Source organism: Diadema antillarum, unplaced genomic scaffold (assembly GCF_040938485.1).
Source record: "Diadema antillarum isolate AM-2024a unplaced genomic scaffold, OU_Dant_1.0 seq00000204_RagTag, whole genome shotgun sequence".
Taxonomy (NCBI): Eukaryota; Metazoa; Echinodermata; class Echinoidea; order Diadematoida; family Diadematidae; genus Diadema; species Diadema antillarum.
Window position 1 is genome coordinate 790,999 of NW_027271263.1, and position 13,840 is coordinate 804,838.

Genomic DNA, 13,840 nt, shown 5'->3' on the forward strand with positions numbered 1-13,840 from the left:
GCATCGATGATTAAGGTTAAGGACCTAATGTATAAACACGCCTTACTAACCCACAGGACGTATAAACTCGTGTGCATAAAGAATATTAGAAAACCTTAGCTCATAGCAAGCCCGTACTCATATCTTTTGAAGCATAATGATAGAGTTGAGAGAATAAAAATCACACATGTATTCTTTGTACGAAATAGATTCATGACATCTGGCGGTAGAAAATCCTTCAATATAGGGTATTACTGGCATAGTCTGCGCATAATGCGGACCTGAACACATCGGATCGTTGTATATTGTCACTGACAGAGAAAATCACTATCGCTATATCAGATTCCCTCATAGTATTGCCTTGGAAAACACCACGCGTAGAAGATCGGTCTTTTGAAGAAGTAGAAGTACCAGAAATCTTCCTGCAAATAACAATGTGCAAGAAGTGTTGTACTACATTATTTTCGATAAATAATAATTGTTCCCACGTAACCCATTGAGAAAACGTTAACGCTCATATCGCAACAGTTAAATGTACCATCCCTCAAATTTAAAAGATTTGACTTAATCTTGAACAAATCACTTTACTATAAGATATAAAAAATACGATTTAAAGAAGAGACAAGAAATGACGTTCTTTATTCATCCAGCCATCACAGAAGGATGTCCGTGTAAAGAAACAATCTACGCCCTTTATATCGACAGGAAACGTTTGGTGACGACATGGTGACAGTGACCGTACCAAGGAAAGGGCGTTGGCCGAGGCCGAGGGTGATGGTATCCACCCTGCCAATGTTTTGCCTTGACCCCAGCCAAAGTAGTTGGTTTGAAGCCATACAGACATTCCGAACGTACAACACATGTTTTTTTGTATGTATGTGTGCGTGTGTGTGTGTGTGTGTGTTCGCTGATGGTGGATGTACAACATACCATGCAAGGGAAAACTTAATGTGCATGATGAGTCGCACTGTTTTAAAGGACTAAATCGTCATGGCATTGAGTGGCTTCCTTTTTGCTCATTTAATGACTAATTCACACCCATGCACTCTGCAAGACAAGAATCCATATGTGGCATATAGTTATCTACTTACGCATGCATGTATATTTTGTATTGAACCTTGTTCTTGAGTAGGAAAACACGTATAAGTATACTGTGCTCACTCATTTAACTACACACCCAACAACAAAAGTACATTATGCTTTTGGTCTCGTTGATTTCGTTGTTTTTTTTTTTGGAACAGAGGTATTACACATGCTATCAATAAAGCAAAGCTACAAGCGTAGGCATTAGAGACAGCTCGCAGACAACGGGTGAATGATGCTGATCCTTCGTGGTTTGCACAAAGCGACTAGCAATAGTCAGCAAACTGTATCAACCAGGCACGCATTGTATCAACCAGGCACAATGTGCCATACGAAGAAGTAGAAACGAAAAGTGCTTATGGGCGTGTGTCTTCTTCAATCGGATCAAATATCAAAACGCTTTCCTGCGCTTGACCTTTTGACATGGAATAATTGCCGGTAATTATCTCCCACTCATGATGTCCGTAGTAAGTAAGAATCGAAACAAACACAGGCAAGTACTCTTGGAGATGCGCAGAACACTCAACAGTAATCCAACACCTTCACGGAAATGTCAATCGCAGTACAGAAACTAAAGGAAGTATGTTATTTTACCTCGAAGCAAACAGAAACCAGCGTAAGGCGTAAACACATTCACTGAACTCTTGCAAGGGCAATGACCAATGTGGATTATTTTTTGCACCCCTCCCTCCAGTCGTCATCGTAACCTACCTTTGAGCTCGACGTCGAACCTGCGGACTGAGGTCGTTGGCTTCGTTCCCCTGGAAACTCGACAGCCGATTTTCGGGCAGGGACTCCGCCGACAACTTCAACATGTCGATGTCGTCGCTCTCGCGAAGTTGTCGGTGGACGTTCCGGTGGTCGAAGCGGACACTGACCCCTGCGGCGCCCATGTATCGATCACGGTCTCGATCACCACCTGGACTTCCGCCCGGGCTCACCACCTCAGAGCGGTTGCTCGACCCGGAGGCAAGCGAGGAGAGTGGACGGGCTAGCGGGCTGATCACGCACTCCCGACGCTTGTGCAAAAAGGAGTACATGTTGATTGCAAGTTTCCTACAAATCCTGACTTGTTGGCCTATTTCCTCTAAAGAATGTACAATAGTCACTTTCTGAGCTTCCGAAACACGCTACTCAGAACGACCGAAGGCTCCGTACTCTGCGGCAATCATTGTGGTACACAGTGAATTCGACCTGGCTGATGAAGTCGCATTACTTCATTACTCCGTGCTTATTATCCCATCCGATAGAGAAAGTTTGCTGGACGAAATTTATCCACCGATAGCTGTAGGTATAACGGGGTCATAATCAGACTTTCAGTGCTTCAAAACACTCTACTGACTGAAATCAGAAGGAACGCATCATCAACAATCGTTCAAAGAAAAAAAAAGACAAAAAAGAGACATTATTATGCCCTAACTGAGTGCAACCAGTAGAACCAGTACAAAGTAGAGTGTAATGACAAAAAATGACGCGTCTTCTCATGCGTAAAGGCAATCCAAGACGAAATATATCTGAAAATCGACGGCTTTTAAGTATTCCTGGATTGTTCTCTCACGCCAAGGAGAGAAATCAACTAGGATGAGATGATAGACACTTCCAGAGACCCTGTGACCAGCTACTGTCCCGCAGCACTCTTCGGTAAGCACAAAGCCACACTCCTAGTGAGGCAAACGACTGACAGATGGGGCGATATCAGCTGGTGAGTTTGATCAGTGCGAGCGTGCTCCAACGCGCATTTACGGTCGTGTGGAGTTCGACTGACTTTTAACCCAGTAAGGCGTCCCTCGCAAAACTGCACAGATATAATCTTTCCTTGTTAAAACTGATAGTGAATCTCAACCCTAGAGATCGATTCCCTCTCCGATGCGATGAATTTTCCGTCAAAACTAAAAACATCACAGCCCAGTATTCCCCACAAACAAAAGGTGACTGCACAACATCAACAGTATCATATCTCCCAGTGGTGTCCGTTGCAAACAAGAGTAAGTGACCGAAGATTTCCTGGTTGATCATTAAAGTCCCTTTGCAAAATAACGAACCTGGTGAAAGTAGGATAAACAGGAGGTGATACCAAAAAGGAAAATAAAACAAACAAAAAGCAAATTCGTTGAACACAGTTATAATATTTGAGAGGTATTCATTACAGGACACAAGCCGTGACGTCCACACGCAATGACAGCCCTCGTGCTGATTTGGGCGGGCGAGTTTCCCCCAGAACGAACCCCCGGCGTCTCGTTCCCACCCGGTCTCTATTGTGTTTCCCCTGGTGGTACTCTCGATCTCGAGTCATCACTTAATTTGTGACTGTGAGCTGTCATCCACCATTCCAAAGAAATGTTCCTCCTTACACCATGCATGTGTCGCCTGCTCCCTGTTTAGCCAGAGCTGCCGATGAACACCCGGTTTATTTTGATCGGTTGCAAGTCGTTGACTACTCGGCAAGTAAGAATTAAATCCCGTATTGCTAGTCCCATGTTGTTGCCTCGCCAACCGAACTAATTATTCCCGACAGTAGCTCGGCGACTCTCCTTGTTACATGTAATATACTGCAGGTTGCTGTAAAGTATTAAAATGTGGACTGCCTGTGAACGGCATGCTCACCCACGGTCGTTGGTGGCGGTATTTCAATTTAGACAGAGAGAACTACGCTGTGCCTATACTGGAAGGGGAAACCACCATGACGTGTTATCGCAATAAACAAGTTAAACAGGCAGTGAGCCCTATTCATATGGAGTAAAAACGACTTACGGCTAGTACTCTCATAAAGCACAAGGATTGAATATTGAATTCGTTTGAAAATATGCGACAAAATGATAAAAAGAAATGAAAGATATGATCTTATGATCCAAAACAGAAAATCTCTACAAGGGATTATGTACGTGGACTGAGACTCAAGAGACTTTGAACTCAAGTAACCTAGAAAAAAAAAGAAATCCGGTGAACTCGGACTTGGCAGACGTTGGAAAGGAAATGATTCTTTTCTTTTCCCTCTGTGAAGCCTCCTAGCTGCCACCCAGTGGGATGTTGGAAGGAAGACAGGTGAGTATTAGGTTCATCAAGCTCTACGAGTTCCTTCTCTCGGTCATTAAACCCATCACAGTCACATAAACACTCCTCAGACAAGATTATGCAGTGTCTGTGTCTTTACTGCAGTTAAAGAAAACAACAGGATATCACCCCAGTGTTATATCGAGGACACAGTAAACTGAAACAATCAGCGAAGAAAAAGATTGATTTTGACAAGCTCTATCGCAGCTTTGGTTGTAGGGATTGCTATTCTTTTCATTTTAAGTGCAACACAGCTCAGCCATACAGATATTGGAATGACGTGGACTACATGGGGAAAATTATGGCGGTATGATCCCATAACATGTACTGTATTATGAATATGGATATCAGTTATAGACTATATAACCTTTTCATGTCTTGTATCTGTTTACAAGGGTTTTAACACAAGTTTCCCACCGACTGCCAAAAATAGCCACCGGCTCTGCATGACGAGTCGTTGGTCTTTACACTCTAAATCTATTATGTCATGATTCTTACGTAGTATCATTCGTTTGCACATTGCGTGTAATATGCTGTCATGTTTCTTGTATGCTTTTCATGCTGTTATGTTATCTTTTGTTCAAGTTGTGAAAGTAAATAGAATGGAATAAGAGTAGAGAAGATGGTGATGGCGATACTGTCTCCTCTACTACCACTATACCATCCGTGTCCACCACCTGTCATACAACCACCATCACATCTTCTACTATCACTAATAATCTAACTAAATTAGAATGATATTCATAAGAATAATAGGAACTAAGTCAGTATCGACAATAATGATATCAATGAGAATAAAGCTTATTATAATCAGACTATTGAACATATAAAGCTGATAGTGGCATTGAACTGTTGTCGCTGTTACATTGTTTCTTCACCACACACACACACAAAAAAATAGCTTTGAAAAATCTATGTGACATCAGCGTTGCCAACTTTAAAGCATTATGTGCGTGCGTACTTCTCAAATGACAGATCTGGCATGGATGATATTGTATACGTTGCACTGCCACCGACTGACCCATTTCATCAAGTCATGTGATCAAGTCATGTGACCGAAAGTGGGTATAAGAGAGATGATACCAACGATCAGTTTCTAGCTTCAAATTTCGCCATGAACGGACACGTTCATAGTTGTTTTGATATCAAGGGATACATCTTCCTACTGGGTGGGGTTATGTGTTTTAATTAATGGAAAGTCTTCACGACAGAAAAAAAAAAGAAGTGTGTCTCATACGAAATTATCTATAAGTGGCATTACCAGGTGTTTTACTTTGAAACTTGGAATATATACATGACACGAGCAGAAGATATTGAAGAACAGAGGATGATAAAAAGGGGACAACAATGGAACAATTATGACAAAACTGCTGCATTACGAGACAAAATGTCTCCCATGCCATATACATAATTTTATACATTCTTATTTTAACGCTTTCATAACATCCCTTCACTAATATCTTATCACTACATATCCATCCTGTGCTGCTCTTTTTTCTTCTATTGCATACTCGCAGAAATGTCCATCATTTGAAATACCCATGAATTTGCGTTTTTTCCCCTTTCATGAAGGTATTGATGTCTAAAAAGAATGAGTGTGTCAATTTACTCGTGATGAGTATAATTATCGTTTGGACCATTAGTGCGAGGAAACTTCGGCCGTATGGCAAGCCGTTTTAACATTTAATCCTATTTCTTGATATCAAGAATTCGACTTCTTCATATCAAAAATTCCACTTCTTGATATCGAGAATTCATTTCTTGATATCAAGAATTCATTTCTTGATATCAAGAAATACCGTTGGTTAACAACACAAAATCATTTCTTGATATCAAGGATTCGATTTCTTGATATCAAGAAATGATTTCTTGATATCACGAATTCAATTCTTGATATCAAGAATTAATTTCTTGATATCAAGAATTAATTTCTTGATATCAAGAAGTCGATTTCTTGATCTCAAGAATTCATTTCTTGAATTCTTGATATCAAGAAATCGAATTCTTGATACCAAGAAATGAATTCTTGATATCAAGAATTCGACTTTTTGAAAAGAATTCAATTTCTTGATATCAAGAAATGAATTCTTGATGTCAAGAATTGCCATTAGTTAACAACACAAAATCTTTTCTTGACATCAAGAATTCGACTTCATGACATCAAGAATTCGATTCTTGACATCAAGAATTGAATTCTTGATATCAAGAATTCAGTTCTTGATATCAAGAATTAATTTCTTAATATCAAGAATTGAATTCGTGATATCAAGCCATGAATTCTTGATATCAAGAAATCGACTTCTTGATATCAAGAATGCATTTCTTTATATAAAGAAATCGAATTCCTAATATCAAAAAAATGATTTTGTGTTGTTAACCGATGGCAATTCTTGATATCAAGAAGTCGAATTCTTGATATCAAGAAATGATTTTGTGTTGTTAACCGATGGCAATTCTTAATATCAAGAAATGAATTCTTGATATCAAGAAATAGAATTAAATGTTAAAACGGCTTGCCATACGGCCGTGTGAGGCGATTGAAAAATCCACGACTGATAACTAGGAATACCCGTCACGTTGGATCATTATCCTATTGTCGATTTAATGACACATTAGTACAATAATTCATCGAAAGGTCTCGCGTGGTATTACATTCTCACTGATAATTTTCCTTTAGTCCGTCAACGTGAGAGAAAGACATGTTGAAACTAATAGGGTTTGAATAGAGTCAAAAATTCTCAAAGTCTTTCTTTTTATCTTGTTTTTTTTTTTTGGGGGGGGGGAGTATATATCCTGACATTGTCATACGTGATATTATTTACTCGAAATTCATTTTTTGGAGCCTGCTCAAATGACGTCATCAAAACGGCCGCCGAAAAGCGACTATTCAAATTTCACTTTAGCTCTTATCACATAATTCCAAATTTGGAAATTGTATATCAGAGAAAAGCAATTATTGTATACCAAATGATAAAACATTTAAGGTACCTTAGATCTCAGCAACTAAAAACATTCCTTTTCCCTTGAATTAGTTGGGGTAAAAGGGCACCAACCCTGTTGCTATGGCAACATAACACTGGAGCAATTATTACACGTGTGTTTTAAATGTCTAGCTACATGTGTTGTGCGGTGCTATGCTGCTTGTAGTCACGTCCAGTCCAGAAATTACTATAATTCAATCATAGTTTATTTCCAATCATCGAAAATCAAAAAACATAGTACAAAGTATACATGTGATGAAATAATATTGTTCAAACGTTTGCAAAAGGTTCATGTAATATATATACGAGACAAATTATAGAACAACATATAACATGTACAATATTTAGGAAAAACACTGTATAAATACTTCGTGGGCGAGCGGAAAATAAATTCGATTATGGAAAATAGTGATCCACTAAAAAGCAAAGCTTGTCGGACGTGGATCGCTAGATAAATAATGAGTAAATGATATACTATTCTATAACAATATACATGTAATTATTTTAATCATAACATGAATATCATAATGATATGGTTGTTGACATGACAACACAGTGATATAAGATATAGATTCTGAGAAAAAGTGACCAATGTTTCTAAATAAACAGTGTTCAATTCTATAAGTATGTGGTAATAAGGACAATGAACTCAACATCTGAAGTATTTTGACGTCACGTTCATGTTAATTTGTATCGTATCCATGATAACAGCTGGATACAATATGAGCAAGGCCCTCCTATTACTCCCGCTTGAATATCTGTTGGGTTTGTTTTTTTTTTCTTGTAAAATGTCTGTTTAGTATGACTTAAGGTAATATGTATTATGCCCAGAGAAGAAGACATTTTTTTAATGCGTTCAGGACCACACCAGGGTCCAGTTGCATAAAACTCCAACCGGATTTTTTTCCGGCTGAAATCACAAAATTCCGGTTGGAAGCTCCCAACCAGAGATTTTATGCAACGGATTTTACATTCTTAGGTTAGCAACCTTAAAAAATTCAGGTTGGGCAAATCCCAACCTGAATTTTTTAAGGTTGCTAAAAAAGTTTTATGCAACGGGACCCAGATAACTAGGCTCTGCTTATACTTTTTGTGATTAAATACCATTAACATGATTAAGGGAAATACACTTTTCATGGTATTCTTAAGTTTCATTTAAGTAAGACTATTTTCTTGATTTTAAAGGTACTCTTGATGACAACAAATTAAACAAAATCCCATGAAAAGTGAGTGAAAAGAGATGTTAAGAAATTTCTGACATTTTGGTTGTTCTTCCACATCACTTGTCTTATACAAAGCATTAATGGCTGCATTTTTGATATTTTACTCAAACTTAAAAAAGTGCAATCACCTTCTGTTTTTCGCCCTGCCATTTCTGTGTGACTTTGCAGTCGTGTGAATATAACACTAGAGTTGGGATCGATAATAGGTGTCGCTTAGGTTAATTGTTTGCATTGGTTTTGGAGATAACACCAGCGTCAGCACCAGCACCGAAACTGAAAACATCAAATCTACTCGTGCAGTGAATGGTGTTTAGGCAAATACCGGTGATATTTCACGATAACATTACACATAATAATATAATGACGCTGAAAACCCACCCTACTGTAAATTACAGTTGTATCTTCAATTTATTTGTTAGTTATCATCTAATGAGCAACATCTATGCACAAATCAGAGTTTGAAAGATTGACGCATTCTTTTATTTTGTAAATAAAGATCTTTGATGGCGAGTCGATGGGGGGAGGGGGAGGGGGAGGGGGAGGGGAGGGGGAGGGGAGAGGGGGTGGTGCATGCCACCTGTAAGGATCAGCAATTTTCCCACGAATCGCTGGCGTCATGTGACGTCAGACACACCCTACCCGGTGTGGCGTGAATTGTCGATGAAGCTAAAAACTTCAGCATTAACGGAAAAACACATTGGCATGATGTGTTGTTACCGTCGTTTTTGCTTGCGATGGAGCTGACATTTCTTTCCACTCTCAGTTTTGAAGAATTTTATTTATTCATTCTAATTGGTCGGTCTGAAACCTACGTTGAAACCTAAATTGACTCCACTGTGGGCTAATGACACTGTTCAACCAAGAGAATCATAGAAATAAGCACTTGCATTGGAGTGTTTTGTTTTTCGTCTATTTTCTGTGCTTGGCTAACAAGCCAGTAAATTATTCAAATACTTTTATTTGTTTTATCCATACTATGTTAATCAGAGAGCGTAATATATCGTCATTATAACAATTACATATCTTTGAAATACGTGACATTATCGAGGAACTGCTCGTTCGCACGCATAAACATTACAACAACTTCTCACCTGGCAAATGTCATAGAACTCTTACGAAAAAGAGCATCATAATCTATCATTTAAAAATCTGTTATCAAAAGAATGCGAATAATATCACGAATCTCAAAAGAAACTATAAGATTGTGTAATAATAATTTATATCATATAGAAGAAAAACATGTTAGCCGCTGTGCCTTGCGTTGCCCAAATGTATTTGTTTTGGATTATTAACCGATATCTGTGCGTATTTCATATTAGCCTTTGGGGTCTCTTGTCACCTAGAAAACATGCCTCTCTATACATAAATTCATTTATTATTTAAATTGATGGGTGCAGGAGTAAATCTAATGGTACATAGCAAAACAACAAAAATAAAACAAATAAAACGTCCTCACTACAAACCTCATGAAAACAACAAACCGCGAAACCCATATTGGCAAATAAAATCATGTAAATATAGACTTCCCTGCGGCCTTTGATATTCCTCCATGGAGTAGAGTGTATCTATACCGAAATAGCATTTATTACTAATGCATGCTCGGCCATGCACTATGTGCATATTTCATGCATACTGCTGAGAAGACCGCCACTGAATGAGTCCTATTATTCATACACTAATGTACAGTGATATATCATCGTGTATACATGATATTTTTACTCGTAACTTATGTCTCATTAAGCAAGTATACAGCCTGTTCAAATTGCCAGGACGTCGCACTTGTCCATTTCTATTTATGCATACGTCACCGAAGGTCAACGATCTCTTGTAACATTGAACAATCTAGTCTGACAAGGGAAATGACGTAAATATGATTATATAGATAAAAAGAAAGGATGAAAGCAAAGGACGTCAACTCAGTTTTCAATAAATACTAGTATTCTGTGTGAGAGATGAAGGCTTTCTGGCTCTTCTCTTTTGATGTCTTGTGTTGGGCTGTTTTTTGTGCTTCCAAAAACAATGCGTTATATTCCCCATTTCTATCAGTGTTCTGAGAGTTTTCATTTTGCGATCCTATAATGACTTTGAATGGGGATAATAATTATAAGCTACAACAATAATCTTGGATGTATTTCAGCGAGATCTTATGAACGCAGCAGCAAGAACGACTGTGCTTCCACAGATCGAAGAGTATAATCATCTGATTTGATTGGCAATTAATCGGTGTGCAATGAAGGCTCGTGCTGTCTAACACTCTTTCTGTATGATGGACTGATACATGTGACTGGTAAAAGAACACATCTCTTTCCTGCCAATCAGGCCTATGATGTGCTGACCACATCAAGACGTGTACGCAATCTCTTTGACCGTATTACGTCAACCACTTCACCAACTGATTAATCCGTATGAAATAACGAGGTCAGTCTAGCCCTGGTAATTAAAGGATGGGGTGTCATGGGGCTCACGAGGGAGACGATACATGGTGAAAGTAGATTGACGTAACACCGTCTGTCTGTCCATACGTCTTTGCTTCCGTCAAGCATTGGCCCTGACGACGTACCTGCTGTTAACAAGTCAAGACCATTGAGGGTCAAGTATACTCTGTAGTCTTCAGGGGTTGACTTATTCGCCGTTAATCTGACACTACACGAAAGGTGCTGTACAAATCAATTCGTTTATACAAAGGTAGATTAACAGGTCAACAAAATATTCAAAATTGCGATTAATGCCAGTATACGTCAGCGTATCACTCCGAATAACTGAGTCAGCGTGAAGGGACGACAAAAAAAAAAAAGATGTTCGGAGTGACATATAAAAACCTTTATCCATAACCTCCATAATAAATGAATTCAGATTATTCACCATCTATTTTTTTTTTTTCAGAATAGTCATTGGACACAATACTGCTTTCATTCTTTGCGTTTGGCGTATATAATCTCAATTCATATCATATGAGTGATTATTCATACACGAAAAACTACAAATTTTCCATTCACAGGAAAAGGGGCAGAGTGCGGTAAGCTGCTTAATCAATGATACATATGTACCATCAAAACAGTGCCGTCAAAACTTGCGCGAAAGAGTCTACTTTGAATCACTGCTCGTCTATACGGCGAGAGAGGGAGCTCGTCGGTATCACGCTTCAGACAACATCACAGTAATGTTCTCCAATGCAACCGCAGCAGCTACAACATTAAAACTGTTGCTGTTTTTTTTTTCGTTCATGTTCAAGCTTTTGCCAACAGAGGGCGCTAGTAAGCATCTGCACTCTTGTCTGCTTGCTTCCCAATTGTGAAGGAACATTGCACAGGACAATTTTTAATACTTTTTACGTGTCGATTTCTCACAAAAAAAGCAATGTCGTTATGAGTAACTATACGTGAAACAATTATTTTGACACATCTGAGAGGTAAATGAGCGTCATAAGCTAATCCGTGCTGTCGACAAAACAGTTTAAGCACAAAAATAAACGTATGAAAGAAATATTACAATATTCATTCTTTAACATGTTTGTCTGCTTCGTTTCATTTCCATCTGAGAAGATGGCTGAATAGCCCACATTCAGCTGCTTCCATGGGGTCCAGCTTTATGTGCTTGATAATTTCACCAGATTTTTAACCGTGCTCTTTGCGATGATTGAATGATGAGTTGTGACTCTCTCACACACGGGACCTCCATTTTCTGTCCTATCCGAGCGAAAGAGTGCTGTGCCTCTATTAGAAGGGACGGAACGATAACGCACAACATTACTCAATAAGACTCGCTGGGATTCGAACCTGGCAGTGCGCCCTCACCCGTCGAGCCATTCGATTGGAAGGCCGATACGCCGCCGATTGACCCACCTCACCGCCGTATTGGACAAATTTATCAACAACACACTAGTTGAGGTCAGTGTAATTCGTATGGCATTATTGAAGTCAATAATCGCCTTTTCCAGGTAAGTCTACACAAAGCAACATCATCAAATATGAAAAAAAGCTTTAAATTCTTGCTCGTTTATTTCGACATAAAAGAGCAGGCTTAGTCATAGCTGGATGACAAATTGAAAAGAGGTGTGTGTCAAACGGGTTTATCAATGTTTCATAACTGAAAAGACAAAACGAATATATTAGATTCTACCATATTGCATTCTAAACTTTGATGCCAATATCATTATCTTCTATTTTCGAGGAGATGACGACCACATTATCTAACTTTTAGTATCATAGGCAGCACAACACAGAGACCACGTACAGCAACATTTTGGCGTATCTGGGCAATTACCCCCAAGGGGCAATCATCCCCCGGCTAAATACTGGTTAGTGGTAAGGTTAGAGTTACGATTAGGGTTAGGGTTAGGTTTAGGGTCAGTAGTTTGGGTTAGGGTTAGGGTTAGGATTAGGATTATGTTCAGGATTAGGATTAGGATTAGGATTAGGATTAGGATTAGGATTAGGATTAGGATTAGGATTAGGGCAAGGGGAAGGGTCCGGGGTAATTGCCCAGGGGGTAATTGCCCTAGACCCCATTTTGGAAGGTCTTCAGTCGGTGATTCTGTGTCTAGCTATCCTAAATCAATGACATTCGTATTTCTACACTTTAAAGTGATTTTTTTTTTCAAGAAAAATCTATTCACAACTATTATGTGTCTTTCCCTCTTCCCATGTATAGTGTAATTAACTATACATATTTATATATAATTATGTAAATAGGTATAATTATTATATACGTTATTATATTCATGATTATTTTCCCAAGTATGCCATGATCTTTCGTCAGATTACTCAATGATAGATATAAATAAAGAAGTAGAACAGTAGCTATTGTTTTCGCTGTTAGGTTTATTTAACTTCTATTATCATTGGTATTATTATCATTATTATTATTATTATTATTATTATTATTATTATTATTATTATTATTATTATTATTATCATCATTATTACCATATTCTTATACAGCACATAATACCTTTTCCAATGTCTCTACCACGCACTTTAGAATGAAAATGAAAGAAAAACATAATTACAGATTACTGAGACAGTAGGGTGCATAGATCATTGTCTAACAATCATCATGTTACTATCAAAACAGGTAAGTTTTTAAGGATGTTTTGAAGTTTTTGATGGTGCTTGCATGTTTAATGTCATATATGGGATGCTGTTCCATAGTTCGATAGTTCCATAGTTCCATATTTGCCAATAACAACAACGGTGTAGTGCTTATATAGCGCATAACACATAGTGCATAATAATTGTGCTTATATAGCGCATATCACATAGTGCATAATATGTTCCTATTTAAAGCGGGATGAAACAAAAATATCAGGCAGCGAAACTTTTATTATGTCCATCCAGGTATACATACAACAAGCTAAAAGGAGAAATAACTGGCTATTTCAATAGCCACCTGTGTAACACATGCAAAGAATTTGATATGAACACAAAAGTGCAATATTCATAGGATATGCAAGAAGAGATTCAAAGTTGCAACAGTGCATCTTGTCTAACCTAGCGGCGGTGGAACCTGGATTTTACTTCATTT

General features: G+C 38.3%; 1 protein-coding gene across 3 annotated transcripts in view; it reads right to left on the reverse strand.

The window, feature by feature from the left end:
* Nucleotides 1-13,840, reverse strand: part of LOC139728884 (GTPase-activating Rap/Ran-GAP domain-like protein 3) — a 236,383-nt gene that overhangs the window by 115,980 nt on the left and 106,563 nt on the right. The window contains exon 1 of one of the 3 annotated variants that reach the window (XM_071639819.1): nt 1,774-3,251. The exons of the other annotated variants lie outside the window; for them this stretch is intronic. Coding sequence (XP_071495920.1) covers nt 1,774-2,102 — 329 coding nt within the window. The 5' untranslated portion in view covers nt 2,103-3,251. Of the gene's footprint in view, nt 1-1,773; nt 3,252-13,840 lie in introns of those variants that run through there. 3 annotated transcript variants of the gene reach the window in all.